This window comes from Ammospiza nelsoni, chromosome 10, assembly GCF_027579445.1.
Source record: "Ammospiza nelsoni isolate bAmmNel1 chromosome 10, bAmmNel1.pri, whole genome shotgun sequence".
NCBI lineage: Eukaryota > Metazoa > Chordata > Aves > Passeriformes > Passerellidae > Ammospiza > Ammospiza nelsoni.
Window position 1 is genome coordinate 8,884,626 of NC_080642.1, and position 26,005 is coordinate 8,910,630.

Genomic DNA, 26,005 nt, shown 5'->3' on the forward strand with positions numbered 1-26,005 from the left:
CTTCTATCTCCTTCCATAATGAGTTGGTGTGCAGGACAAGTCAGTCACCTTGTCCCAAGTGACCTCTCCTCTCCAAGCTGTGTGTTCTGCTCACGTGTTTTTAATCTGCAACACACAGAGCTGCAGTTGCAAACTGTCAAAGGAAGAAGTGCCTGTCACATCACATCCAGAGTATTGCAGTTCTGTGGAAAGTCAAGTGTATCCAGGTGCTTCCACCACATCCAGGAATGCCCCAGCCACTTAGCAGACCTGGAGTTAGTTTACACTAATGAGCCACCTTTTGCTCTTCAGCTTCCTCCTACTATGTAGCCTGATGTGTTTTGCTGCGTGAGTGTGCCGTAGGCTTGTCTCCCAGTCTTGATCAGGTGTCTCATCTTTACACCTCTCTCACAACTCCTATCAGAGTTTATTTCTAATGGAAGAGGTTCATATGATAAAGAAAAAACCAGCCAATCCTCACACCGCGATAGAGGTGAAAAATGCTACCTTGGCTTGGGACTTCTCCCACGCCAGCGTCCAGAGCTCACCAAAGTTGACCCCCAAAGTGAAAAAAGACAAGAAAGTCACCAAGAGCAAGAAAGAGAAAATGAAGCTGCAGAATGAGGGACAGCAAGCTGTGCTGGCAGAGCAGAAGGGCCATCTTCTAGTGGACAGTGATGACCATCACAGCCCCGAAGAGGAGCACAAAATGATCCACCTGGTCAGCCTTCGGCTTCAGAGGACTCTGTACAACATTGACTTGGAGATAGAAAAGGTAAGAAGAAATGAAAGGAGGAAATCTGAGCTTTTCAAAGGCCTCATTATAGCTGCCCCCTGGAACAGAGCTGTGTGCTGTTTCATTTTGCATGAAATGGAGCATATTGCTTTTGTGCACTCCTGTAATATCCATGGCAACTGCAGTATCCAGGATGCAGAGTCTGATCTTGCTGTAAACAGCTGTGCCATTTTAGCAGCTACATCTTTGCAAACAGCCTGTGAAACAAGGGCAGGCTGTATAGCTTCCACATCCAGCTGAGGGGTTTGCAGCTCCTAGGACAGTGTGAGCCACTGAGCTCAGAGAATCTGCAGAACACCAGGTACCAGTGGGCTGCTGGTGAACAGTGTGTTCCTGCTGTGGTTTGACAATGTTGCAGTTTGATCTGTGTTCTGGGCAAGCATTTTAGGTGATTAGGTGTTCCAATGGGGCATAATAGTGCTTTTCATTGAAAAATGTGCAATTTTCTTCCTTGAGAATTTTTGTACAGGTGGATGCAGGTTTTCAAGAATTGTAGAAGCATTTGGAGCTATTGCTCCAAGGTGGGTAAAAGCATGTAAGATGTCAAAGGAAAAGCATTGAACTTAATACATGACATTATCTACACATACAAAAGCCTTGCAGTCTGGCAGTTGCATGTTGTAATAATGGGATCCATATATTTATGAAGATATTCATGGTTAAATTGTCTTATGTAGTTATACAAATGGAGGGATAGTTTAAGCTATTTTAAACAGTAAAAACACTTATATTTTAAACTCTAGGGGAGAATGCATATAGTTTTAAAAATTGCCTCAAATAGGAGTGCAGTTGCTTGAAAATGTAAAGGCTGTTTTGTCTCAGAAGTCAAAAAAAAAAGCTGGTTTTGTCTTTCTCTGCTATCAAGAGTGCATCAGCAGTGTGTTCCACAAATGTCTATATACCTTTCTTGACCACTTTACATTTTTTACAAAAGGAATAAAAATAGTTTTAATAAATTAATTGCTTAATATGGGTATTAACCCACTCATTCTATTGCAGAGAAATTCTTCAAAGTGACTAAATTCTAGTATTTTCATGGTACATGTTCTCTAGCAAATTGGATCTAATTGGCAAGGAGTTGGACTGGACCCATATATGATGAATCCTCTTTTCTTTCAGACTTTTCTTCTTTCCTTATCACTCTCAAAAGCATTTTGGTGCATTCTGTTCAGGCAGGCCTTGGTGCTTTTGGTTTATTGATCCTCTGCACCTGTAAGCCTAGTAAGAAGGAGGCTGATCTTCAAACACCTTTATTTTTACCTTTAGAGTTGATTTCAGTTATATTTCACTGTGGGATTGTGTTCACTGTATACAATTTGAGCGTTAAGATGCTGACTCTTGCTTTTTCTTGTCTGTTATGTCACTTCAGAGGTGTCATTAATATCCAACTGTCCTCTCAGAGGTACTAAAGGTAGTCTGAATTCTGAAAAGGAAGATGAATGTAAGAAATGAGTGCTATAATTTTTTTCCTTTCTACGTAGGGAAAACTTGTTGGAATTTGTGGCAGTGTGGGGAGCGGAAAAACTTCACTTATCTCAGCAATTTTAGGACAGGTGAGAAATCCTGTTTTGGGTATTTCTGTTCCTCTTTCCCATCTCCTATTTCACTTATTTGAGCTCTGTAGAATGCAGTGTGTTGTGAGCGTGGGGTGGCATGGTCTCACAGCTGGTGTGTCACTGCAGATGACGCTGTTGGAGGGCAGCATCGCAGTGAGCGGCACCTTTGCGTACGTGGCCCAGCAGGCCTGGATCCTCAACGCCACCCTGAGGGACAACATCCTCTTTGGCAAGGACTATGATGAAGAAAGGTCTGTCTGGCTGCTTGCTGATTGTCATGAAGCTCACTGATTCTTGGCCCAAGTGTGGGAAAGCTTTAATGCAGAGTACACTGCAGATAAAGCCTCTGTGCCCTTCTGGAGTCTGTCTCTAAATCGCCTCCGAGTCACATTTAGGATCCTGCCCCTCTTCCGTGTGGCCCTGTGGCTGGTGGCTGTCATTGAGCCTGGCCCTGCTCCTTGCTGTGAGGCTGGGCCTCATCCTGGACCTTGGCTTAAAACCAGCAGCTGCTGTGAGCAGCACTAAAGTGGTGTTTGCTCTTGCTGTCCTGGCCTTGCCCTCTTCAAACACAGCAACTGCTGTGTGCAACGTGCTGCCATCTTCCATGGCCCCCCTCCACTTATGGACTTTCCTGTGGCCCTTAGCCAACTATCTCTGAAAACAAATTGTCTCTCTATCCTCACAATGCTTTTGAAGTAGGTGATTAATTATTACCCTCAGTTTTCTCCTGAGACTCCAAGACAGATGACTTGTTTTAGGCTGATGGAATATCAGCTATTAGTGTAGAAAATTATATAATGCTGTACTAGTTAAATAATTGTGGGGAAAATCAGTGTTCTTAACTATTTATCTGCTTGTTCTTCAGATACAATACTGTGCTGAATGGCTGCTGTCTAAGGCCTGACTTGGCCATCCTTCCAAATGGGGACCTGACAGAGGTATGTTTTGCTTATACTAAACTAATTAATAGATGGAGAAAAGAGTTTTGTTTTGGCAGGGTAAACTGGAGTGAGGATACATCACTCTGGGGTGCATATGAGCCAAGCTGTTGAATGCATTCTCTTGAGCTGACCTTAGTGGGCCCTGGACTGTTAAGAGCTGTACCCTGTATTTTACTCAGATGTTGACTGTTTGGGAATTTTTTTTATTGTGTTGTAAATTTAGCTGCCTTAACAGGACCTAATTGAACTTGATTTAAAATAGCTAAGAGAAGAAATGGCTATGTTAATTCATAAAAGGTAAAATAAGCAAAGAAAGTACTGCCACATTTCAAGCATATTAACCTTGAGTTTGAATGTGTAGCACATGTCACAAAGTGGACACTTAAACTTGAATATGTATATGTATTAATATAAAATGTTATGGGGGAGTATATCTATATAAATATATAAAATGGAATATTATGGTCTGCTTTATTCTGCTCATCTATGTTGCATGGTGCTGAAGAAATGATGGGTGTGTCTCTGTGCAGATTGGTGAACGAGGGGCTAACCTGAGTGGGGGTCAGCGTCAGAGAATCAGTCTGGCTCGAGCCCTGTACAGTGACAGGGACATTTACATCCTCGATGACCCCCTTAGTGCCTTAGATGCTCACGTTGGAAATCACATTTTTAACAGTGCAATAAGGAAGCACCTGAAGTCAAAGACTGTCCTTTTCATCACACATCAGCTTCAGGTACTGAATCTCCCACACTTTCTTTCTTGGACTTACTTGAAATGGTTTGTTCATCAGTTGTCTTCATACTGGAAATCTCTGTGCCCTGACCCGTGACAGGACAACCCTGTCTGCCTATAGAATGTGTGGTTTACATTTATAAACTAGGTTTGCAAAGGTGCACTGAGCACAATTTGATTGATTGATACCAGTGCTGCTTGGTGTCTGATTGGGACTGGTAACCCTTGGCTAAAGAAAATTTACCAGGGAAATAAATACCTGGTAAAAAATACTTCTGCTAACTTGCTATAAAACTATTTCATCACAGCAGAAAAAAGTTATATTTGTTGTCAGTAAATCAGAATTGATGTACCTGAGACTTTTTTTGCCGTTTTCTGTGCATGGAAATAATAGTGCTCAGTCTATCAGTATTTGCAGTGTTTAAGTATTCTGAGTCACGTCTTCCAGAAGAGATTGGTTTTGATAGGACACAAAAACTTTTGATTTGTGTAGTGTGAGTAATCGTGGTGCTCTAGTCAGAGGAGGACCTCTGAAACTCAGCTGTCTGTTGTGTGGGCATAGGTGTGCTGTGTGCCAGTGCCTACAGGCTGCTGAGAAGGGTTGTGTGGGAGTGTTTGGTTATTGAACATCGTGATAGAGACTTGTTCTTGCTGCCACTCTCTGCAGTATCTTGTTGACTGTGATGAAGTGATCTTCATGAAAGAAGGCTGCATTACTGAGCGAGGCAGTCATGAGGAGCTGATGAATTTAAATGGGGATTATGCAACTATTTTTAATAGCCTACAGCTGGGAGAAACACCACATATTGAGGTACTTGTTCATTTTAAAGTGTTCTGAATCTTGACTGTTCTGAGGTGAAATAAGTGATGTTGTTGGAAATGTGGAAAACGGCTTCACACATTTTCATGTGTTGATCTGACCAATAGATTTTCTATAGAATAATTTCTGCTTCATTAGCACTTTGTCACAGTTTGTTTTTAGGGAATGTGTGCTAGAGGACTCTCATTGTCTAGAGGACAATGAGCTCATGAGTTAATAATGAAAATATTGTAGTGTCTCCCCTGATGATGCTCAGAGCCGGAAGTTCTTCTCTTATTGTACACTCCACTCCTTAATTTACCTCTGAATTAGCACAGAGCTTCAACAACTTTGTCTGAAAAAATTCTTAGTGACTTGCTTCTATGTTTTCAATGGAGTGCGACTGAGACGCAGCAGGTGTGACACAACTTGTCAAAAGTTAGATGTGACAGTATTTTGGAGGCATAACTGAAAATGCTGTGTTTTGGGGGAGTTTAAGAAAAAGTGTTTTGCCTTGACACTAATTTTGTTATGAAAAAAGTCTGTAAATGCAAATTTGAATATGTGCTGTAGTATTTCAGTTGGTGCAAAAATTGTAAATCTAGAAAAAAACAAGAGACATTCAGTACAACAACATGTAAATTTTCAGCAATTTAATTTTTCCCACCCTTCTGCTCTTTGTTTCCTGACATTAATCTCTAGAGTGAGTATCTTGGCATTTTGATTTATAATAACTTGTCTAAATTTTGTGTGCATTTTGTCTTAGAAAGAAAAGATTAAAAGTACATCAACAGTTTATTTTTTAAGAGATGAGAAGCTCCTTACTCATGAGACATTTAAAACAAAACATTTCTGAGAAGGAAGCATTATAAGAATTACAGATATAGAACGAGTTTGGTGACACATTTGGAGATAATTGTGAAAGAAGCAAAAGGATATAATGCATTGCTCTGCATGTCCTTTGAGACATGAAGATAATAGTTCTGCCATTTTAAGACTAATAAAATGATAGTGAACAGGAGATACTCCAGTCTTCATGCTTGGCTGACCTTCAATGTCACTGTAAACATTAGCTCATGGAAAGATCATTAAATTGCATTCCCTGTGGGATAAGAATAAATGGATCATCAGTTGGGTTCTCTGTGGTTTGATCTCGTGTAAAGTGTGGGAAGGCAACCCTGAACATGGTGTGCAAGGGGTTTCATTCCATATAGGCTGACTCTGAACAGGCAGTAACTCCCAGTTTTGGAAAAATGGCTGGGTTTAAAACAGTGCTTGTGGGTCACTGTAGTGTTTGGATATTGGATTTCTGGGAGATCAAGTTAACCTGACTTTTCTCAAGAAAGCTCTCATGAAATGTCTCTAAGTGCTAGGGTGCTTGGCGAAAAAAGCCTCTTTAAAAAATGTGAGTTATTTTTACAAGGGATAGAGAGATTATATCTTTCTTGCAGTAGTGGGGATATCATTTCTCTACCATGTTTTCACTGATCCTGAAAATTGCCCTTGCACTCTACCTGTACAGGTTGGTAGTAGCTCAGATTAATAGAGGAGAATTTAGTCCACCAGAGTTGGCAATCATCTGTAATAACTATGAAGTTAATATCCTCCTTGATGTGAATGCTGAGCTATTGAAAGTCTTTATCCTTAGGTGGCAGATAAATAGAAGTTTGTGTTTAGAAAATGTCAAAACCAACTTCTCTGTTTAGTGTCATTGTTTCCCTGCAGATTAATATAAAGAAGAACACAAACAATTCATTGAAAAGGCCCCAGGATAAAAGTACCAAAACAGGGTCTGTGAAGAAGGAGAAGGTTGTAAAGAAGGAAGAAGAGGGTAACTATGTAATCAAATTTCTGGCTGTAATTATTTTGTACTCTAAGCTCAAAACATGTGCTTCAAAGTATATTGTTAATGTACCTCTCATGTTTTGGAAGCTGTCTCAATCCTAATCACTTAGTGTGGTTGATGGGAGACAGGCAGTGGGCAAAGAACATCCATTAATTCATTAAATATGGGTGCCTGTACAATGTTTTTAAGTTCAGTCAGATGCCATTAGCACAAAGGAGGTGGTGCTGCCTTGTCCCCCACACCACCTCTCCTTCCTGTCCTAAGAGGGCCATGTGCACAGCCTGGCACTCAGCCCTGGGCAGGACATGGCAGTTATGGATGAAGGGACAGTCTGACCTCTGTAGTTCTCTGTTTAATGTTAGCTTTGAACTTCAGGGTTTAAAAAGCAATAGTGAGGCTGATCCCAGCCTAATATTCAAGTCTGTGCTGATGAGGCTTTTTCAGCTGTACCATGACTTAAATGATTCTGCAGAAGAAATGTGACTTCTTGAAAAACTGTTTGAACCACTGAGTTCTAAGTGTGAAGTAAAGTGTGTGTTTCTGGAAGTACTGTGCACAGTTTGAAATACTAATTTTGTGAGTGTTCATAAATTTATAGGAGTTTCATGGAAGAGCTTTCCTCATTCCCTCTTCATCTTCTCTTGTCACAGGCCAGTTGGTGCAGTTGGAAGAGAAAGGCAAAGGCTCTGTCCCTTGGTCTGTTTATGGTGTCTACATTCAGGCAGCTGGAGGCCCCTTTGCATTCCTCATCATCATGGCACTGTTTGTGCTCAATGTGGGCAGCACAGCCTTCAGCAACTGGTGGCTGAGTTTCTGGATCAAGCAAGGCAGTGGAGTAAGTTCAAAAGCTTTCTACTCTTGTGTCTGATTGGCTGGGGGTGTTCGGCTAGACTAATTCCAAGCAGTCCTGTGAGACCAAATGGTGCTTTCTAATTTAAATAAGTTGTAAGGCTCCCCAGGAGGTGGTCTCACTAGAGAGTTCATCTCCAAGAATAAGAGAGCTCCAGTAATGAGAAAGATATAATAACTTATGTGGTTTAATGCTGCCCTCTTGTTCCTTTTCTGGGTTAGTCTAAGAAAAGGAAGTGAAAATAGGAAAGGGGCCAACAAGCTAACTTTAGTGTTTTTTGTTTAAATGTGATCTTATACCTAACAGGATAATTTTTGTTAAAATATGTAAAAATTGAGTCAGATGACTTGGAAATTGCTTTGGAGATTCTGATGACTTGGGGTGGTTTGGGCTTTTTCCCCACTCTCAGGGCTTTGCTTGCAAGTCTTGTTGCATTTAAAAATCCAAATATAACTGCAAGAGTTTTTTTGTGGGGGTACAGAGAACAAGGTACTAATCTCAGAGATTAAATAATGAAGTGCAGGTGGCCAACAATATTAGAATCAGCAATGAGGTCCTTAAACATACTTAAACAGCAAAAATACAAGAAAATGAGAATGTATAACAGTGTGACAGTAAAGAATTTATTGCATAGTGGCAGAAATAAGTGTTTGATAAAGATCTATCCAGCGTAAATATGTCTGTGTGGTGGCATCCAAGTATCTGACATTGTTCAGAAGAACACAAGAAATAAGCATGAAATGAAAGATTAGGAATCAAATGAAATAGGCATTGTGGTAGTATTTTGGAAGATATTGTAGGAAAAAGATCAAGGGCTACAGATCAACAAGTCAGGCATCTCTGCCAGGGAAAAGTTTCTGACATATTCAATGGTCACTGAAGTAGTTTAAAGAAGAAATATCAATACAGTGGGAGAAGACAAGGCAGTTAAATTGTACCACATGTAATGTACACATCATGCTTTATCCTTGTCTTAACCAACCTCTGAAACCCTGAATTTTCTGCAGAACACCACGGTGACTGTGGGAAATGAGACTGTCATAAGCAACAGTATGAAAGATAACCCTCACATGCATTACTATGCTGGCATCTATGCACTGTCTATGGCAGTTATGTTGATCCTGAAAGCTGTTCGTGGTGTGGTCTTTGTAAAGGTAGGTGCCAGTGCTGGTGTTTGTCTCCCCCCTACTCCTGCTTCTGCAAATTGCTGTCACTGTGGTTCTTTTGGTCATCTCCTGAGAGATTTTTGAACCAGAGTCAGTAATGGATTGTAATGTTTCCTTAGCCAGCTCTTGAGTTTCTGCTAAACTTCTGCCCAAATGAATAGCTTCCTCCATGGGCTGGAAGCACAGAGTGCAGTAAAAAACCTCTTATGGTTGGAGAGAGAAACAGTAGAATATTTGGGTGGCAGGAAGGCAAACACTGCTTTATAACCCTGCAATGTTTTCTGCATTGTCAGGGAACTCTCAGAGCATCCTCAAGGCTCCATGACGAGCTTTTCCGACGGATTCTGCGTAGCCCCATGAAGTTCTTTGACACGACACCCACTGGGAGGATCCTCAACAGGTTTTCCAAAGACATGGATGAAGGTATCTCTCACTGTGTGTCCTGTAAATCCCACATTCAGACCTCATAGTTAAGCCCTGAATACTCTCCAGTCTGTTGCTGTTGGGGTGATTGTACCCCGTGTTTGTTGCCAAATGTGCACGCACAATAAACAAAGCAGGAATTGGGATATACCTGGGTTATGATTGTAGAAGGCAGCTGATAGCTCAGGTCTGATCATTCACTTATGAAGAAGGAAATGTGCTCTGTTCTTGTACCTCCAGGCTGCACATGGGCTCTCAGCAGGTAATGCAGGAGCAACTGAAAACATTGGAGTGAAGCTGATGTACAGAAGTGATAATTAGGTCAGAGTTACATCAGTGCTATTTCTGCAAACAGGCATAATTAGACTGCCAGTAATCAGAAGGTGAAAACATCCCAATGAAAGTGTACATTTTTAATTTGAATAAACTAAGAAATCCCTGTGTTATTGAGATAGACTGGACTGAGTTGATTTCTATGGGTTGTTTTAGTTTTCTGTACTCAGGATCTTCCTCTCTTCCTTCCATTTCCCAGTTGACGTTCGTTTGCCATTTCAAGCGGAAATGTTCATCCAGAACGTCATCCTTGTGTTCTTCTGTGTGGGGGTGATTTCTGGGGTCTTCCCCTGGTTCCTGGTGGCAGTGGGGCCCCTCATTGTCCTGTTCACCGTTCTGCATGTTGTGTCTAGGTAAGTGCACCACACTTTGGCTGAAAAGGTACTTTCACCTTCAAGTACAATGCAGTGGTTGCCATATGGTGGTTCTGCATGAGACTCAAAGTGTTTCTTTCCTTCCAGAGTCTTTATTCGAGAGCTCAAGCGTCTGGACAACATCACACAGTCTCCATTCTTGTCTCACATTACATCTAGCATCCAGGGTCTCTCCACAATCCATGCCTACCACAAAGGACAGGAATTCCTGCACAGGTCAGTCTAGATATCCATCTGGGAATGGTAGAGCACAAAGCTGAATGCAACAGCTTCTGGCATTCAGAAGGATTTTATTACTGGAGTCTGATGGATCATTGGTTCTATGACTGAAAGTTGCTTTTCTGGGGAAAATAATTGGGAGAACAGAAGGAAGGGTAAGGGAAAACTGGGAAGAGCAGTGGTGGGGAAAGTTTGCAAGCCCTGCCATCATGTTTTGGTTTGAAATTTGGTCATTGAGTAGTCTTCCCATCCTGAATCCTGGTACTGGAACAGGACTTTAAGTAGGTGTGATATTTGTAGACCACCAGGCTCATGGAGTCCACTAACATTTGCTGTGTTTGTTTCAGGTACCAGGAGCTGCTGGATGACAACCAGGCCCCGTTTTACCTGTTCAGCTGCGCCATGCGCTGGCTGGCTGTGCGCCTGGACATCATCAGCATTGCTCTGATCACAACCACTGGCCTTATGATTGTGCTGATGCATGGCCAGATCCCTCCTGCCTATGCTGGGCTGGCCATCTCCTATGCTGTGCAGGTGAGTGTGAGCACATACTGTAATACTTAATTTTTCTTTTAATGTAGACATTGCTAATGAGCAAACAGCATCCAGAGCTGGCTCAGAGGAGCTGCAGGGCTCTGAGCACTCTTGGAGCTGCTCTTTGGCCTCTTCTGCCTCCTTGTGGTGCTGAGGGGAAATTACAGAGCTTGGACGCCTCATACTTAAAGCAGTTGCTCTTGGGAAAAGTTTCTAAGCTGCTGGTTTCTCAAGGGATTCATAAATTATGGTGATTTTAAAATGAACTATTTAATTAACTTGCCTTGAAGACTTTAGTTATGGTGCCTGATGTCAAGAATATCAAATATCATAGAATTCTTTAGGTTGGAAAACAGCAATAAAGGTCATTGAGTCCAGCTATTACCTCAGTAATGTCAAATCTGCCACTAAACCGTGTCCTCATCATCCACATCTACATAACTTTTAAATACTTCCAGAGATGGTGACTCCACCACTCCCCTGGGTAGTCTCAATTCTTGGCAACTCTTTTAGTAAAGAAATTTTCCTAACATCCAATGTAAACCTCCTCTGGCAAGACTTGTAGTTGTTTCCTCTCATCCTGTTGCTTGTTAAGTGGGAGAAGAGAGCAAACCCCACCTGGCTCCACCTTCCTTTCATGGAGTTGTAGAGAATGATAAGAGCCCCCTGAGCCTCCTCTTCTCCAGGCTGAGCCTCCCCACCTCCCTCAGCTGCTCCTCACAGGACTCCAGACCCTTCCCCAGCTCTGTTGCCCTTGTCTGGACATGTTCCAGCACCTCAATATCTGTGCTGTAGTGAGGGGCCCAAAACTGAGCACAGGGTTCAAGGTGTGACCTCACCAGTCCCAAGTACAGTCACTGCCCTGATCCTGGTGGTCACATTCATCTCTTAATTCAATAACAAGTCACAGCTCTAAAAATCTGTTTTCTTTCACCTCTTCAGCTAACAGGGTTATTCCAGTTTACAGTCAGACTGGCCTCAGAAACAGAAGCTCGTTTCACCTCAGTGGAGAGGATTGACCACTATATCAAGGTAGGACTGCATTCAGCTGCCTGTTGTGAAATTTTGTGTTGTTTGTTACAGTGCTGGCCTCAGCCATAGTCTGCCCTGGTACAGAGCGTACATTCCTGATCTTGGAAAGGCACTAAAGCCTGTGCTGTAACATTGCAAAGTGAGTTTGTTTTGTGAAGCACATGTATCAGCACTGAGGGGCTGAATGGGCCCAGAGCTGGTAGGTAACTAAACTTAGAAGCATTGCTGGTTTACATAAGCTATTGGAAGTTTGCTGACGCTCACAGTAAAGAGTGGAGTGTGTGAAAGGGGTAATTGGGGATTCAAAACATTATTTTACAGCGAAAGGATGGGGTTCTGGCATCCTCTATTCCAAACCTAATGTAATTCCTTCATTTGAACACAGATAACTGTTTGTTACTTCATCTACAAGTAATTCCACTTCAGCCTAATAAACCTACTTTTCCACAGCTGTCTTATGTAACATATTTCTGTATGCTTGAAAAGTCAAGGGAATGCTCTTACTGCAAACATGAGAAATGCGCTCAGCTGAACATGATAAATGTGCCAGGCTAAATACTTAGCAAGCTGCTCTGAATATCTGTAACCCTTTCTTTGTAACTGGGATTTGTGTGTGCAGAACTGGGCATGGGTCAGTGGGGAAAGCATATCCAGGAGAAAGCTTCCTACTGGGTCTGGTGTGTGAGGTGAAAGGCTTTTCTATTTAATGTTTCCTGTGACTCTGAGGGAGATACATTTATTTATTTATTTGGTAAATCTGGGCTATTTAGTAGTTGGTATTTGTAGCTTTTTTAAAAGTGGGTGGATTTAATCTACAGATTAAAAACCAGAGAAGACAAAAGCCCCAAACCTGTCCATTCCCCCAGTTAAATAAATCCTCTGCAGGCATCTAAGTAGAAAATTTCTGCATATGGAAGACTTAGTGACCACACAAATTGACAAGTGTGCTAAATATTGTGTCTCTCACTGGGCTGAGATGGGTTTATCAGTCAGGCCCTTAGTGGCAAAACCTACAGTTGTAGACTGTTGCTTGGGGTTTTTTAAGTTATGTCTCTTTCTATATCACGATCAAAGAACAGTATCTGTGATTTAAAAAAAAAATTTGATCTCTAGACACCCTTTTATGAAACTGTAAAACTAGTTTGAAGCTGAAATAAATGGGTGGGTGGCCAGTGAAACACCATTCAGGTCCTGGGTCTTACCAAGGCCCAGACTTGGCTTTTTCAGGGGGCTCAAGGTTGCTGTTTTGAGCACCAAGCTCAAAGAATAGGAGCACTATCATAGCAGATGGCTGTTTTTCCTCTGAAATCCCTGGTGTACAATTAATCTGCCTCTAACTAGATGCTGCAGATGCCCACAGCTGCCATCCCTGTGGGATCTCTCTATGGTCAGTGTAGGAAATGGATGTCTCTAGAGGGCAATTTATTATCTGTTCCAAGTATTTATATTAGAATGAGAAAAATCACACTCCAGAAATGCTGTTTTCTTGCATTACAGTATTTATATTTGTAGAGAGCATAAAGGAGTTGTCATGACCTGGTTCAGTTACATGAGGTGAATCCCATGATGGGATTGCTGCCATTCTTTGAGGGTGCTTGTGCCAAGTATGGGAAAGTGACCTTGACTTCACTGTAAACATGCTATAAAGCCTTGTGTTTGGCTTTCAGAGGTTCTGCTTTTCTGTTTCATCTGTGAACTGCTCAGTAAGGGGCGAAGTGAAATAGCAGAAGTGATCAGGCTGGAAGGGACTGACTCAGTGATTCAGTAGGACAGGGGAACATGAGGAGGAGAAGGAAGAGGGTGGCCTTTAATGTGTTGCTTGGACATTCTCTTCTGTGTCAGAATCAACAGTGGTGGCCCTGGTATGGCATAGCAGATGAGGCCTAGAAATGCACCAGATTTTGCATCAGCCTTTGGAGTGCCATGAAACTCAATAGGATTGTGCTGATGAATAATAGGCCTAAAATACATTTTGAATTCCATTGATGAAAACCACTGTTGTATAGAAGGACTGATGTCATTCCTGAGGCAACAGGAGGGGAATTAACAGTGTGGTCAGTGCAATACAGCAAACTTCTGGACCACTGGGCCCACATCCAGCCAAACAGCTCATCATGAAACTGCCATAAATGATCTGGGCTGAGTCTGCAGGGAAGAACTGCTGAAAGCTGCAGCTGATAATTTTCCTTTGGTGCTTTGTTTACTGGAAACTGAACTTCTGTATTTTTGTTAAAAGACACTTTCCCTGGAAGCTCCTGCTCGAATTAAGAACAAAACTCCTCCTCTGGACTGGCCACAGGAAGGTGAAGTTGTTTTTGAAAATGCAGAGATGCGGTACCGAGAGAACCTCCCTCTAGTACTCAAAAAAGTGTCCTTTACCATCAAACCCAAGGAAAAGATTGGCATTGTGGGGAGGACAGGCTCAGGTAAGGAAAAGCACTAAGCAGAGGTAAATTATTACTTTCACAGAATGGATTGGGGCAGTCATATTGGCTCTCCTGTGTTTAAGTTGGTTTCACAGGAGGGGCTGAGCACTCTATCAGTGGAGGTTTCTGTTCATGTCTGTACATAAGCAAGATCCCTGTTAACAGTAGTGAAAACAAGTTTCCATTTAAAGCACAGGGATATCCTATTATGCTTGAGCCAGTATGTTGACTGTATTTAACTCCCCAAACCACTGACCAGCACAGATTGGTGCTTACACTGTGCTTACTGCAGCTTCTCTGACTCTCTTGAAAGATTCTGTACTGATGCTGCAGGCAGGTTTGGCTCTGAGCCATCTCAGAATTCTGTAATGAGAATAATCCAAACCCCTGTTTGTGAGATGACTTAAATCAACCTCAAAATGAGTTTCTAAATAAGTAATTTATATTGCTGTATCGGGTTTTCATAGCAGGATTTTGGCAGTGGGGTTGGGACAGCACTCCAGGCATGGCTTTATAGAGGAGAGATTAGGAGCTGCCCCCACAATTGCTCAGAAGTTTAAATGCTGAACCTCAAAACTTACCAGACCATTGCTTGCCAGGACTTTTTTTGTATTTTAAAACTTTTCTTAGATGTGGACAGCTTTTAAAATGCTTTCTCATCTGAAAAACCATTATGATTCTGTAGAAACAGCAGTCATGTTTTTCCTTTCTCATTTTTAGGGAAGTCTTCCCTTGGAATGGCACTCTTTCGTCTTGTTGAACTGTCTGGAGGCTGCATTAAGATTGATGGAGTGAAAATAAATGACATTGGCTTGGCAGATCTTCGGAGCAAACTCTCCATAATCCCTCAGGAACCTGTGCTCTTCAGTGGCACTGTGAGGTTAGTGAGGCCATAAGAAGGCAAGAAGGGACTGAGCAGTCTTTCTGCTTGTACCTGAAATGCAGTAGGTGCCTGGTGAGGTGGTAGCTCTCAGACATCCTAACTTCTGTTCTAGTTTTCAAACAAAAACCACAGGTGAATGATTTTAGCTAGCCCAGTGCAGCACTGGGTGTGATCACACTGTATGGAAGTCTTGCTTCCCTTTATATGTGGTTGATATCTTTGTCTTCTATCTCTACTCTTGTTTTTTAGCTTTTCTAACCTCAGTGTGCTGGGAATATCTGATTTCCCTGGCAATGAAACTGTTAGAGGAAGGCCAGATGGGAATCACCTGTCCGGATAAATCAGCACACTGTTGGTTTGCCATTCATTGCCGAGTTAAAATTCTCCTTGTTTTCTGCTTCCCCTTCCAGATCAAACTTGGATCCTTTCAATCAGTACAGTGAGGAACAAATCTGGGCTGCTTTGGAAAGGACTCACATGAAGGAGTGTGTAAGTATTATGTGCCCTGGGAGATGGATGTTTGCATTTGACTTCCAAAGCAACATCATCTGTTAGTGGCTGCTTTAGAGGTCTTTATCTGAGCTTTCTCTCTACATTTCTCCCCTTGTTCTCTATGCTTTACTTGACCTTTTTTTTTTTCCTTTTTCCCATGATTTTATTAGACTGCTACCTTTGGTTTTTTAGGGACATGCCATATTCTGGGTTTTTTTTAGGATATAGAATAGCAGAGTGCTGTTTCATCACAGAGATTCTTAGGGTGTCAAAACATGTCAGGTGATATTTTTCTGTATGTGCCTGAGGTGTGCATTCTACATTTCCATTTATGACTCTACATGTCACATGTGCAAATTTATACTGAACTTAAAACCTGCCCTTTGCAAGGCCCTATGCAGTAAGTCTTGCTGCTATGACATTTCCAGTTCTTTTTCATGTAAGTCTGGTGGGCAGGTATAGCTATGGAACATAGGCTGCAGAAATTCCTGCAGGTTCACTCTTCTCCTGGTGACAAAGATTGTCAGGAGATCGGTTTGTGTTTATATGATTATGTGCAGTGCTCTAAAATTTTTGCCTCTTCTTTTCCACGCAGGTTGCACAGCTGCCTATGAAGCTTGATTCAGAAGTGATGGAAAATGGGGAGAACTTTTCTGTTGGAGAGAGACAGTTACTGTGTATAGCCAGAGCTCTGCTGCGTCGTTGCAAGGTGAGCACGGCAGGAGAGAAATAGAGATACCAGAATGCTAGGGTGGAACAAACCTTTTTTTGTGCTGGATTCTTTGTCTGTCAGAGGAATCACACCAGTGATTATTGCAACCCAGAGAGGTGTAAGGTTAAAACAAACAGGAAGGTGTCTGTAGCCAGCTCCTGCCATGTCCTGCCATTGGAAAGGCATTGCTTGTAAGTGCTAACAGTAGTGTGTCAGACAATCATTTCTTCAGTGTCCCATTACTGGGGAGCATCAGTTTCTTCCTTTCTTCCACCTTTTTGTGAACGTGAGTCAAGTGTTTTTCTTCTACATGGTGCTCCACTAAAATGTGGTCTCCAAGTGAAGTTTGGGACCATGCTATGCCAGCCAAGTGAAAGATTTTGCAGGAATGAAAAGCAAGCAATTACAGTGAAAAAGGACTTTTGGATTGAGAGTGATAAGGATTCTGGTTTTAACAATGTTTTTTCTGAAATGTAACATAATATTTTAGAGATTACTCTGCATCTGTTTTTAAAATCAGACTACTCAGCAGAAGTCACTGTTGTCTCTGCAGTACCTGCACAAAGCATGTCCAGTTCAGCTTTGACAAGAAATCAGTCCAAATCAGTTTATGTCTAAGGGGAAGACTTTTTACCCAGTGTAAGAAAGCTATTAAGCCTAGTCAGTATTGACTCATTCCAGGAGGAATGGCACCACCAGGGATGTGTCAAATCAATTTACTGGTAAAATTCTGTTGGAGATTCATCTGTGGAATATAAAATTGAGAGTAGTGGAAACTTGAGGCCCAGGTTATAACCCACATGTAGCCCTAGGATGTGACAATAAAATGTCATCCATAGGCTTTGTTGAAGGCAGTTACATAGAGGAAACTGAAAGGGTACTAGTAAAACTTGTGTTTGTGCCCTCAACTCTGTAAGGACTGCCAGTTGTGACAACATTTGGCTGTGGCCATTCTGCCCACCTTGTATGTATTTTTATATTCAGAGAGGGAAGGTGTGACCATGGGTAACAGCCAGAATTCTGTGCTGCTTTCAGGTACTGATCCTGGATGAAGCAACAGCTGCTATGGACACAGAGACAGACTTGCTGATCCAGGAGACCATCAGAGAGGCGTTTGCAGACTGCACTATGCTAACCATCGCTCATCGCCTGCACACGGTGCTGGGCTGTGACCGGATCATGGTGCTAACACAGGGACAGGTGAGCAGGGAGGTGTCTGCTGGTGCCATGTGTGCAGGCTGAACTGAGGGAACAGCTGCACTGCAGGGCAGAAAATCATCTGTTCATTCATATCCTTGGTAATAATAGTCCAGTAGAACCAGTTGCTGCCTAGGACAAGATCAAAGATGGCAAAATTATTTTTTCACACTAAGAAAGTACAGTAAAATAACAGTCTCTTTAAAAATCTCTTTGAGGCTTCCTTTGTAGGTTAATTCTGAGATGGATAATAACATAAACATCTCTGCTGGGTCTCAGTGGCAGTTTCCCATTACTTTCATAAAGCCCTGTGCCATCAAGCACACCTATGGCAGATACTTCACCTATTTTTCAGGCTTCCATTTGGGAGTCATAAATAGTTAAATGGAAGAACATTGGGCAAGGCTCTTAAAGGTAGAGAAGGCAAAAGCCCATGGCATCTGCCTCTGTCAGAACCACCAGAGGTTGCTTCCTGTTGGGCTAATTTCATTTTTGAGCCAGTTGGAAGCATTCCAGGTTACAATATCCTTAAATACAGTTACTTCACTGCCTGGTGTCTCACCTAAAGATGAATGCTGTGTTTTCCACTCTTTACCATCATATCACAAGTCCAAGGGGTGGAAGTCAGTTCTCTGCTGAGTTTTACTGACATGCTTTACCTGCCTTGTTTGGTTTCAGGTAGTGGAATTCGACACCCCGACTGCCCTTCTGGCCAACGAGAACTCGCGCTTCTATGCTATGTTTGCTGCTGCGGAGAACAAGGTTGCTGTCAAGGGCTGAAATTCAGGGCAAAGTCACTTTAATTTTGGAGAGCTACACTCCCTGCCTGTGGCAGGCCAGCTCTTCCTCCTCCTTGCAGATTATTGTCCTTTCATCTTTTAATTTTTAGCACAATGTGTCAAGCCAGAGAGTTTTTAGAACCATGTCAGAAGAACTCATGTTTTTATTATATATTTATTCCATACTACTAATTTTTTCTTATTAAATGCACTCTACAAATGGCTCAGGGAGCCATAGTTATAAATGTATCAGAGGCCTATAATGAAGCTTTATACATGTAGCTATATCTATACATAATTCTGTATATAGCCTATATTTACAGTGGAAATGTAAGCTGTTTATTTTATATTACAATAAGCACTGTATTAATAACAGTGCATATTCTTTTCTATCATTTTTGTACAGTTTATGGTACCAGAGATCTGGCTTTATCGGGCTGTATCAGACAAGGTTTTGTCTTGTACAGTTCGTATTTTCCTAGTGCCGGATTTTCTGCGTGTCTGAGTGGAAGTGAAGCTTTGCAATAGTGTCCTTTATTGTCACATCTTTGTCTAGCACAGCAGAGAGGAGCTCTGTGGTGTAACTATTGCATTGTAATTTATCAGAGCTAGCTGGGCCATCGCTGATGTTCACCACGGCAGCGGCTGCTGCTTCCCATGATGCTTTTCCAAAGCAGGGTTTTTAGTGATCTGAATGGAGAACCACTCCTGGGTCACATTAAGGCCTTGTATTTTCTCAGTGTCCTGACACAGTATTTCTTACTGTATCAGCAGAGTTTATTTTAATGCAAGCAAGCCCAAGCTCTTCCTGCTTCGCTGATCTAACACAACCAAAATTGTACTGTTTGTGGAATGATCTGTAACAAATTAATCATAAGGTTCAAATTGTACCCTGTATGCTGGCAGGAAAGCCTTTTCAGAGTTGCTTCAGCTGACTGACTCTTTATCTTGAAGCTGCTAACACTCCTCAGAGGTTTAGGTTGGCTTTCACTGGCATGGGTAACACTAACTCTTTGTTCTGCTCACTTAAACTAAGATTAATCAACATGGATATTTCCTGTTTCTTTCTAGCACACTTGTTAAGGAAGCAGTCCTCGACCCCACATCTTCTGGAACCTTAGAGGGGTTCCTGTTGATCAGGATGTAACACTGGTGTAGGACATGGTTTTCTTACTGTAAATGACCTACCTCAGGTTACTGGGTCCTGCGTAGTGCGTTGCCATGATCACTGTACACCATCCCTGTTTTGGGGACCTGTGGCCCGGGGGACACAGTTGTTCCTGTGATAGCTGTGACTTATTGAATGGTCAGCGTTGCATGTCTTTGTCAACTTGGACATTTTGTAGCCTTAGCATGTTTGCAAAATGTCTCATTGAGGCAGAAATCTGAGAAGTAAATAAAACTATTTTGGGTTTTGTAAATTTTATTGGCTTAAGTGGTTTGTTTTGGGCACATAAAGAACTTTACACCTTTTTGAGCCTTGGGGAACAGGTTTGCAGGCTTTTGTGTTTTTTTTTTTTTTCCTCTTGTCATGCATCACGGTCTGATCTTTCTTCCTTCAGAGTAAAGGTGTTTCTTTAAAAGTGTAGTGGGTGATTTTTGTGCCCTCCAGCATGGGGGTAGCCTGCAATACATGTATGTTGAGTATTACAGGGAGTAATAATTTACAGTGCAAGTATTCAAGCCAAGTAGAAGGGCTGAGGTCAGGTCAAAGACCTTCTAAGGCTCAGATTTTCCATTTTCTTTATCTGAAATCACTACTATTTATAGAGTGACGTGACTGCAAAGTCACAGAAAGAAGCATTTCTACCTACCAGTACCACAGGCAAATTGTGGCATTAACAGAGCTTGCAATGTAGCTTGAAGTAGCACAAAAAGCGTTGTTGTGGTTGTTCTTAACTCATGTCCAAGGCAAGAATTAACTAGCACAGACCTTACCCTGCCCACAGGCCTGGAGTTTACCCCATGGACTTCATTATTTCCCTTGAAGGAAATGGGCTAATGTACCTGGTTCTGCGTGCTGCTGGGGTCAGTGTGTGGCTTCACTTGGCAGCTAAGGTTGAGCTAATGGCAGTCTAGGCAAAAGGGGAGCCATCCTGATCTTATCCTCCTTCTTCTTCCAGGCTGGGACTTCCTCTTCCTTTCCCGATGCCAGCAGTGGCTCTTGTGTGGTCCAGTTCAGAAAGCTAAGTTGCTGAAAGCAGGAAAGCTGTACAAAGGAGGAGACAGGAAGGCACCACCCACAGGAAGGGAGGTGAAGCGAGGCTGCTCTTTTCAGTAGGTGCTGGCTGTAACAGTAGCATAGGTGTGAGAGGGAGCTGCTCAGCGATCTGCCCCAAACTGCTGCTCCCAGTTACACTGTCCTAAAGAGCTGAATCTTTGCTGCAGCTTTGGCCAGCTGAAACAGCTCAGCAAGGTGTCAGACAAGGGTCTGTGATGGAGCAGGTGAACAGTCACCTGTGAATAGCAGGATTAGCTCAACCATTTTGTTAAACCTTGGCTGCAGCACTGTTACTTTGGAATTAAAGACAGAGACTGACGGAAGGAAATGTTCTTTCTGTTGTGATCACTTCTGCTCTTCGTTTGGCACTTGTGTCACAGGTGTACTGAAGTGTTGCTGCTCACAGGGGGAGCTGTAATTTTTGAACTGACTCTCATCCTGAACCACAGGAGCAAGCTGAGGCCTGGCCAAGGGCCCCGTCGCTGAAGTGGAAGGAAGAAACATTAATATTCACAAATCTGACTAAAGTATCTGTATTGTTGGAGCATTCTGCAAGAGGCTGATGATTGAAATGTTCAGGAATTGCATTCTGCTTTAGAATTTATAGTATGATATCCAGAGAAGACTTCATCCTATGAGGAATAGAATAAGACACTGGGATTGGGACAGAGACTTTCTTTAAAGAGATCCTACCCAAAATAGCATGGAGATAGCACATGCTTCTGTTCTGGTTTAATATCAGCTGGCAACTAAGCCCCACACATTCCTGTGGGATGGGGGAAAGAATTGAAAGGGTGAAAGCAAGAAAACTTGAGATCAAGACAGCTTAATAGGGAAAGCAGAAGCAAAACAAGGTATTAATTCCCCACTTCCCATGGGCAACTATGTCCATGAAAGCAGGGCTCCATTTTGTGTAATGGTGACTTGGGAAAACAAGCACCATAATTTTGAATGTTCCCTCCTTTCTCTCCAGCTTTTTTAATGCCATATCGTCTGGAATATCTCTGTGGTCAGTTGGGTCAGCTCTCCCTGCTGTGTCCACTCCCATCTCCTTGAACACCCTCAGCCTCCTTGCTGGTCAGATGGGGAATACAGATGTCCTTGGTTCTGTGCAAGCCCCCCTCAGCAACAGCTATACAACATCCCTAAATTATCAACACTGTTTTCAGCACCAGCCCCAAACACAGCCTGACACTAGCTACTGTGAAGAAAATTTACTCTAGCCCAGCCAAAACCAGCACATCTTACAGCAAAGGCTGTGGCCCAAGACCAGCAGGTGTGCAAAAGGAGAGAGATTTGCCTGGGATAACTGGTTATTGTATTGTTCTCTGGAATTTTCATTACATCAGTTTTGCTTATTCTGTCCAAACATTGTGAGTGCAGCTGACCATGATTCATTATCAAAAGCTTAGACCCCCTTCAAGAGAATATGTTCTTCCTCATCTTATCAGTCTGATGAGTGGACACACTACACTTGCTTGGGACTTCAACCAAAGCACAGGTAGGATGCTTCTGAAAGTGCTGTGGGGTTAAAGTGCAGTTGGATTGGTGTAATCAGGCCCTAACGTTGTCCTGGCTTGAACACCTGAGGACATTTCACCCTTATCTGTGGTGAAGGTTGTGCAGGGTCAGATCCTGAGGTTGCTGGGGCTGTGCTTTGCCCACCACCTGTAGATGAAAGCCATATCAAACAGGCTTAGTGCATCACTGGAAACAAAATTGGAGGGAGCTGAATATTTTCCAAAAGGCAACTGCTATGAGTGTGAGAAGGTGTCAGAAGGATAAAAGCAGGATATTTGATTTATTAAAGGAGGATATGGACAGCAAAAATGGCAGGACAAAATGTTTTTCTTAGTTACAAGGGGATTTATTGTAAGGGCAAAATTTCTGTTTGAAGGTGCTTGAAAAGAACGCTGAGGAAGTGCAGGGTGCTGTACGCAGCAACTAAAGAGCCTGAGTGCTGTCTTGTTATTTTTTTACTGCAACTGTAGCATATGTTTTGCTATATATAAAGTGATTACACAAAGGTTTTCTTTAGCTTCAGGTCGGTGGAGGGTGATATTGTAATTTGTTTAACCCTTGGCTGAGCCAGTAAATTCAGCCACAATGTGCTGAGGCCACAGTTTGTGCCTCTGGTGTGATGATACAGTGGAAACTGAGCTGGAATTTGGTGCAGATGCTGCAGTTGTTAGTGTAAGGCTTGGGAAGCTTTCAGAATGTACCACTATGGATTCATTAAACCCACAACCATGTGAGAAATGTTCCTGTCTTGTCCAAAATATGTGTCTTGAAGCCTCATCAGGCAGTGAGGTAGGCAAAGCATAACAGTGAAAATTAGAGTGAAAATAACTTACAGAAGTGTCATTACATGGGGCAGAGACTGCACTTCTCTTGTGCTGGTGGGAGTGCAAATCACAGTTACTTGCACACACCTCCTTCCTTCCAGCTTGCTGACTCCCGCTGTTGCCACGCAGAGAAACAAGTGCTTCTACAAAGCTGATAACTTTGTGATTTCTGCCCTTTCCCACTTAGCAAGGCAGCAGTAGAAGGTGTGTGATTTATTACCCAGAGTTCTGGGGAAGATAAAGTACATTATGTCTGGCCTGGGCTCTGGGGCCAGTTTGCAGTGAGAGATGGAGGCAGGAAACCACGTGCAGCGCAGCTGGGAGAGAAGGGATTAAAAAAAAAACAGGTGTGGGGGGATGCAGGAAGAAGGGAGGTTATTTAGGGTTAGCTGTGAGCTCGATGTGGGAGTGTGACCAGGAGGAGTGAGGAAGCCAAACTAGTTACTGGTGGGATGAGGGTGCAAGAATCAGCCCTGCTGGGAGCCGTGGAGGCTGTGGGGGTGTTTGTGGTGCAGCTGGGGACGGTGAAAGTGAGGCACTCAGAGGGACAGAGCTGGGTCTGAGGGCACAGCAGTGATCCGAGCGGGCTGTTGTGGCCAATGGCCGTGCCCAGAGCAGGAGTTCTGGGATCGGTGTGTCCGGGCCAGGCCCCGGGGCTGGGCTATGCGAGAGGAGGGAAGCTCTGCGTGGGCCGCTTAAAGCTGCCCTGCGAAAGGGGCACGGCTGGACGGAGCCATGGCGGGCGGCACGCGCGGATACCCACGCCTGTGAGGGAATGAACGAGCGGCCGCTGCTCTCCCGGAGCGGTGCCGGTGCCCGCGGCTGTCCCGGTGCCCGCGCTGGGTCCGGCCGGGCTGAGGCGGGCTGGGGGCAGGGCGGGTGCGCGCGCAGCGGGCGGGGCGGGGCGGGGCCGCCCTCGAGCGCCCCTCGGCGCCCCCGCGGCGCCCCCCGGCGGCCGCGCTGCCGCTGTCCGGGCCCGGGCCCTGCGCTCCCTCGGCCGGTCCTTTCCGCCTCCCCCTCCCCGCCCCGGCCGCTCCGGCCGCCGGGGCCTCCCTCCACCCCGCCCGCCCATGGATTTCACATAGCAGCCGCCGCCTCCGCCGCCGCCTCCTCCTCCTCCTCCGCCGTCGCTCCATGGCGGCTCCGGCTCCGCGGCCACCCGGCCTGTGCTGCTGCCGCAAGGGCTCCGCGGCCGGGCCGGAGGCGCCGCCGGCCCCGCCGCCGCCTCCCGAGCCGCCGCCGGACGTGGCGTCGGCGTCCAGCTCGCAGCTCTTCAGCCTGAGGCACCTGCACCTGGGGCTGGAGCTGCGGCCCGAGGCGCGGGCGCTGGCGGGCTGCCTGGTGCTGGAGCTCTGCGCGCTGCGCCCGCAGCCCCGCGCCCTGGTACTGGACGTGCACCCGGCGCTGCGCGTCCTCTCGGCCGCTTTCCGCCGTGCCGCGGCCGGGGAAGCGCCCTGCGCCTTCGCCTTCTCGCCCGTCGAGGCCGCCGCCGCTCCGGCCCCGCCGCCCCCGCCGCCCTGCCCGCCGCCGCCGCCGCCCTGCGCGCCGCCCTGCGCCGCCAGCCCGCCCGCCACCGCCACCTTCCTCTCGGCGCCCTGCATCGCCGCCGGACCTCTGCCCCCCTCCGCCCCCCCGGGGGACCCGCCCGCCGGCCCCCCGCCCGCCGCCGCCGAGCCGCCGCCGCCGCTGCCCCTCTTCGCCCAGCCGCCCTGCTCCGCCTGCCCGCTCGGCTTCAGGGTGGACCCCTTCACCGACTACGGCTCGTCCCTCACCGTCTCCCTGCCCGCCGCCCTCCAGCCGCACCAGCCCTTCCAGATCATTGTCCGCTACACCACGGCCGACGGCCCCGCCGTGAGTACCGGGCGGGGGTTGGTAACGTAGGAAAGCGGGTCCCGAGGCGGCTGGCAGAGCCCTCCCGTGCCGCCCGCACATCTTTGCTCCCCTTCTAAGTGACCGTCGGGGAAGCGCCCCGGCTCCTCAGCAAAGGCGGCGGGAGGTGTCTCGGTGCCAGCCTCTCCGGTGCTGCCCCTGGCCCCATGGCCTGGCAGTGCCAGCCCGCCGGGCAGCAGCGTCTGTGCCCTGCCCGCAGGGGCTCCCGGCGCTGCCAGCCCCGCCGGCCCCCGCCGCACTCAGCAGCGGTGCCCGGACCGACCCAGCCCCTCTCCCTCCTGTCTTCCCCCATCGCGTGGACCCCAAGCCTATTCATCCCCCCTCGCTATTGTAATTTGAAAGTTTTTCGTTCTTTAAGGACATTGCAGTTGTTGGCGGGGAGAGTGAAAATTTGCAAACTCCTGCCTCGACCCAGTCCTTGAGGATAAATTATGTCATGCACAATGTAGGAGTTTCCCTGGGGGTTTTGCCAACTGCTAACAAAATCAGGCCTTGCACAGCTAGGCTGGTGTTCCAGTGAGCCATGGTCAGGAGCTTTGAGAAGAACAGGGGTGATTCCACAGGTTCCTACAAGTTATCTGCTGAAGGAAGGGACGAGAAATGGCCCAAAACGCCCCTTTGGATGTAGCCATGGAGGTGCTTTCATGTCTGTGGATTCGCTTTCTTCAGCAGTGAAATGCTTTGTAAATTCTGTCACTTCTTTTAAACCCCTGGTATTTAGAAGCACTTTATTCCCAGCCTTTTAGGTGCTGCTTATCAGATCTTGTGTTTTGAAGAAGGTTTTTAAGTGAAAATATGAAGTTCTCACGGAAACATCAGTTCTGTTTATTACCGTACAGTCTGGTTGGAAATTGAGGTGATTTTCATCATGTGGTTCATGAATCTCTTTACAAAAGAGATGTATTTTTATAAGAGTCTTGCAACTTTGTTGCATCTATGTTGCCTAGAGGAATTGTCTCTCAGTCCTCTGATTTGGTGTTGCTGTTGCACTGGTCAAAACCAGTAAATGTGTAGATCTATTTGGCTTTTACAATGTATTTAACAAGAGCAGGAATTGAATAATCAAAGCTTCTTGCAGCACAACCCACAGGAAGTAAGTAGCAGGCCTTTCCTCTTGATAGGAAAGTCTTGTTGATTAGAATGTGTTTGCTGGGTGTTTCTCTGTCTAATTTTAATACTACATGGAAGATCACAAAAGTAATTTCATCCTTGGAATGATCTGGGTAGTCTTAATATATTGGCTCACTCGGAATAGTGAGTTCCACATGAAGACTTTTATTGACAGAAGTTTCCTGTGGTCATATGGTGACTTTTTAATGTTCTAATCTTTCACTAGAAGTGCAAAAATTAAGGAAGATTCTGTCACTTCTAAAGTCCAGATCCACTTGGATATTGTTCCTTTTCACCTTTGGAATTCCTGGCTTTAGTATTTCCTTGTACAAGACTCTGCCATGTAGCTCACAGTGTGTTCAGAAAATT

General features: G+C 44.7%; 1 protein-coding gene across 6 annotated transcripts in view; it reads left to right on the top strand.

Moving 5' to 3' along the window:
• Positions 1-26,005, top strand: part of ABCC5 (ATP binding cassette subfamily C member 5) — a 67,657-nt gene that overhangs the window by 23,542 nt on the left and 18,110 nt on the right. For 3 of the 6 annotated variants that reach the window (XM_059479085.1, XM_059479087.1, XM_059479089.1), the window contains 21 exons: positions 404-754; positions 2,257-2,328; positions 2,458-2,582; positions 3,197-3,269; positions 3,803-4,006; positions 4,673-4,816; positions 6,530-6,635; positions 7,301-7,485; positions 8,508-8,654; positions 8,960-9,089; positions 9,622-9,775; positions 9,884-10,012; positions 10,363-10,549; positions 11,492-11,581; positions 13,818-14,007; positions 14,728-14,887; positions 15,301-15,379; positions 15,978-16,091; positions 17,130-17,294; positions 17,970-18,053; positions 20,194-20,603. In XM_059479085.1, coding sequence (XP_059335068.1) covers positions 404-754; positions 2,257-2,328; positions 2,458-2,582; positions 3,197-3,269; positions 3,803-4,006; positions 4,673-4,816; positions 6,530-6,635; positions 7,301-7,485; positions 8,508-8,654; positions 8,960-9,089; positions 9,622-9,775; positions 9,884-10,012; positions 10,363-10,549; positions 11,492-11,581; positions 13,818-14,007; positions 14,728-14,887; positions 15,301-15,379; positions 15,978-16,091; positions 17,130-17,294; positions 17,970-18,053; positions 20,194-20,268 — 2,964 coding nt within the window. In that variant the 3' untranslated portion in view covers positions 20,269-20,603. Of the gene's footprint in view, positions 1-403; positions 755-2,256; positions 2,329-2,457; positions 2,583-3,196; positions 3,270-3,802; positions 4,007-4,672; positions 4,817-6,529; positions 6,636-7,300; positions 7,486-8,507; positions 8,655-8,959; positions 9,090-9,621; positions 9,776-9,883; positions 10,013-10,362; positions 10,550-11,491; positions 11,582-13,817; positions 14,008-14,727; positions 14,888-15,300; positions 15,380-15,977; positions 16,092-17,129; positions 17,295-17,969; positions 19,492-20,193; positions 20,604-23,620; positions 24,488-26,005 lie in introns of those variants that run through there. The other 3 variants (XM_059479088.1, XM_059479091.1, XM_059479090.1) reach the window with 3 other exon arrangements.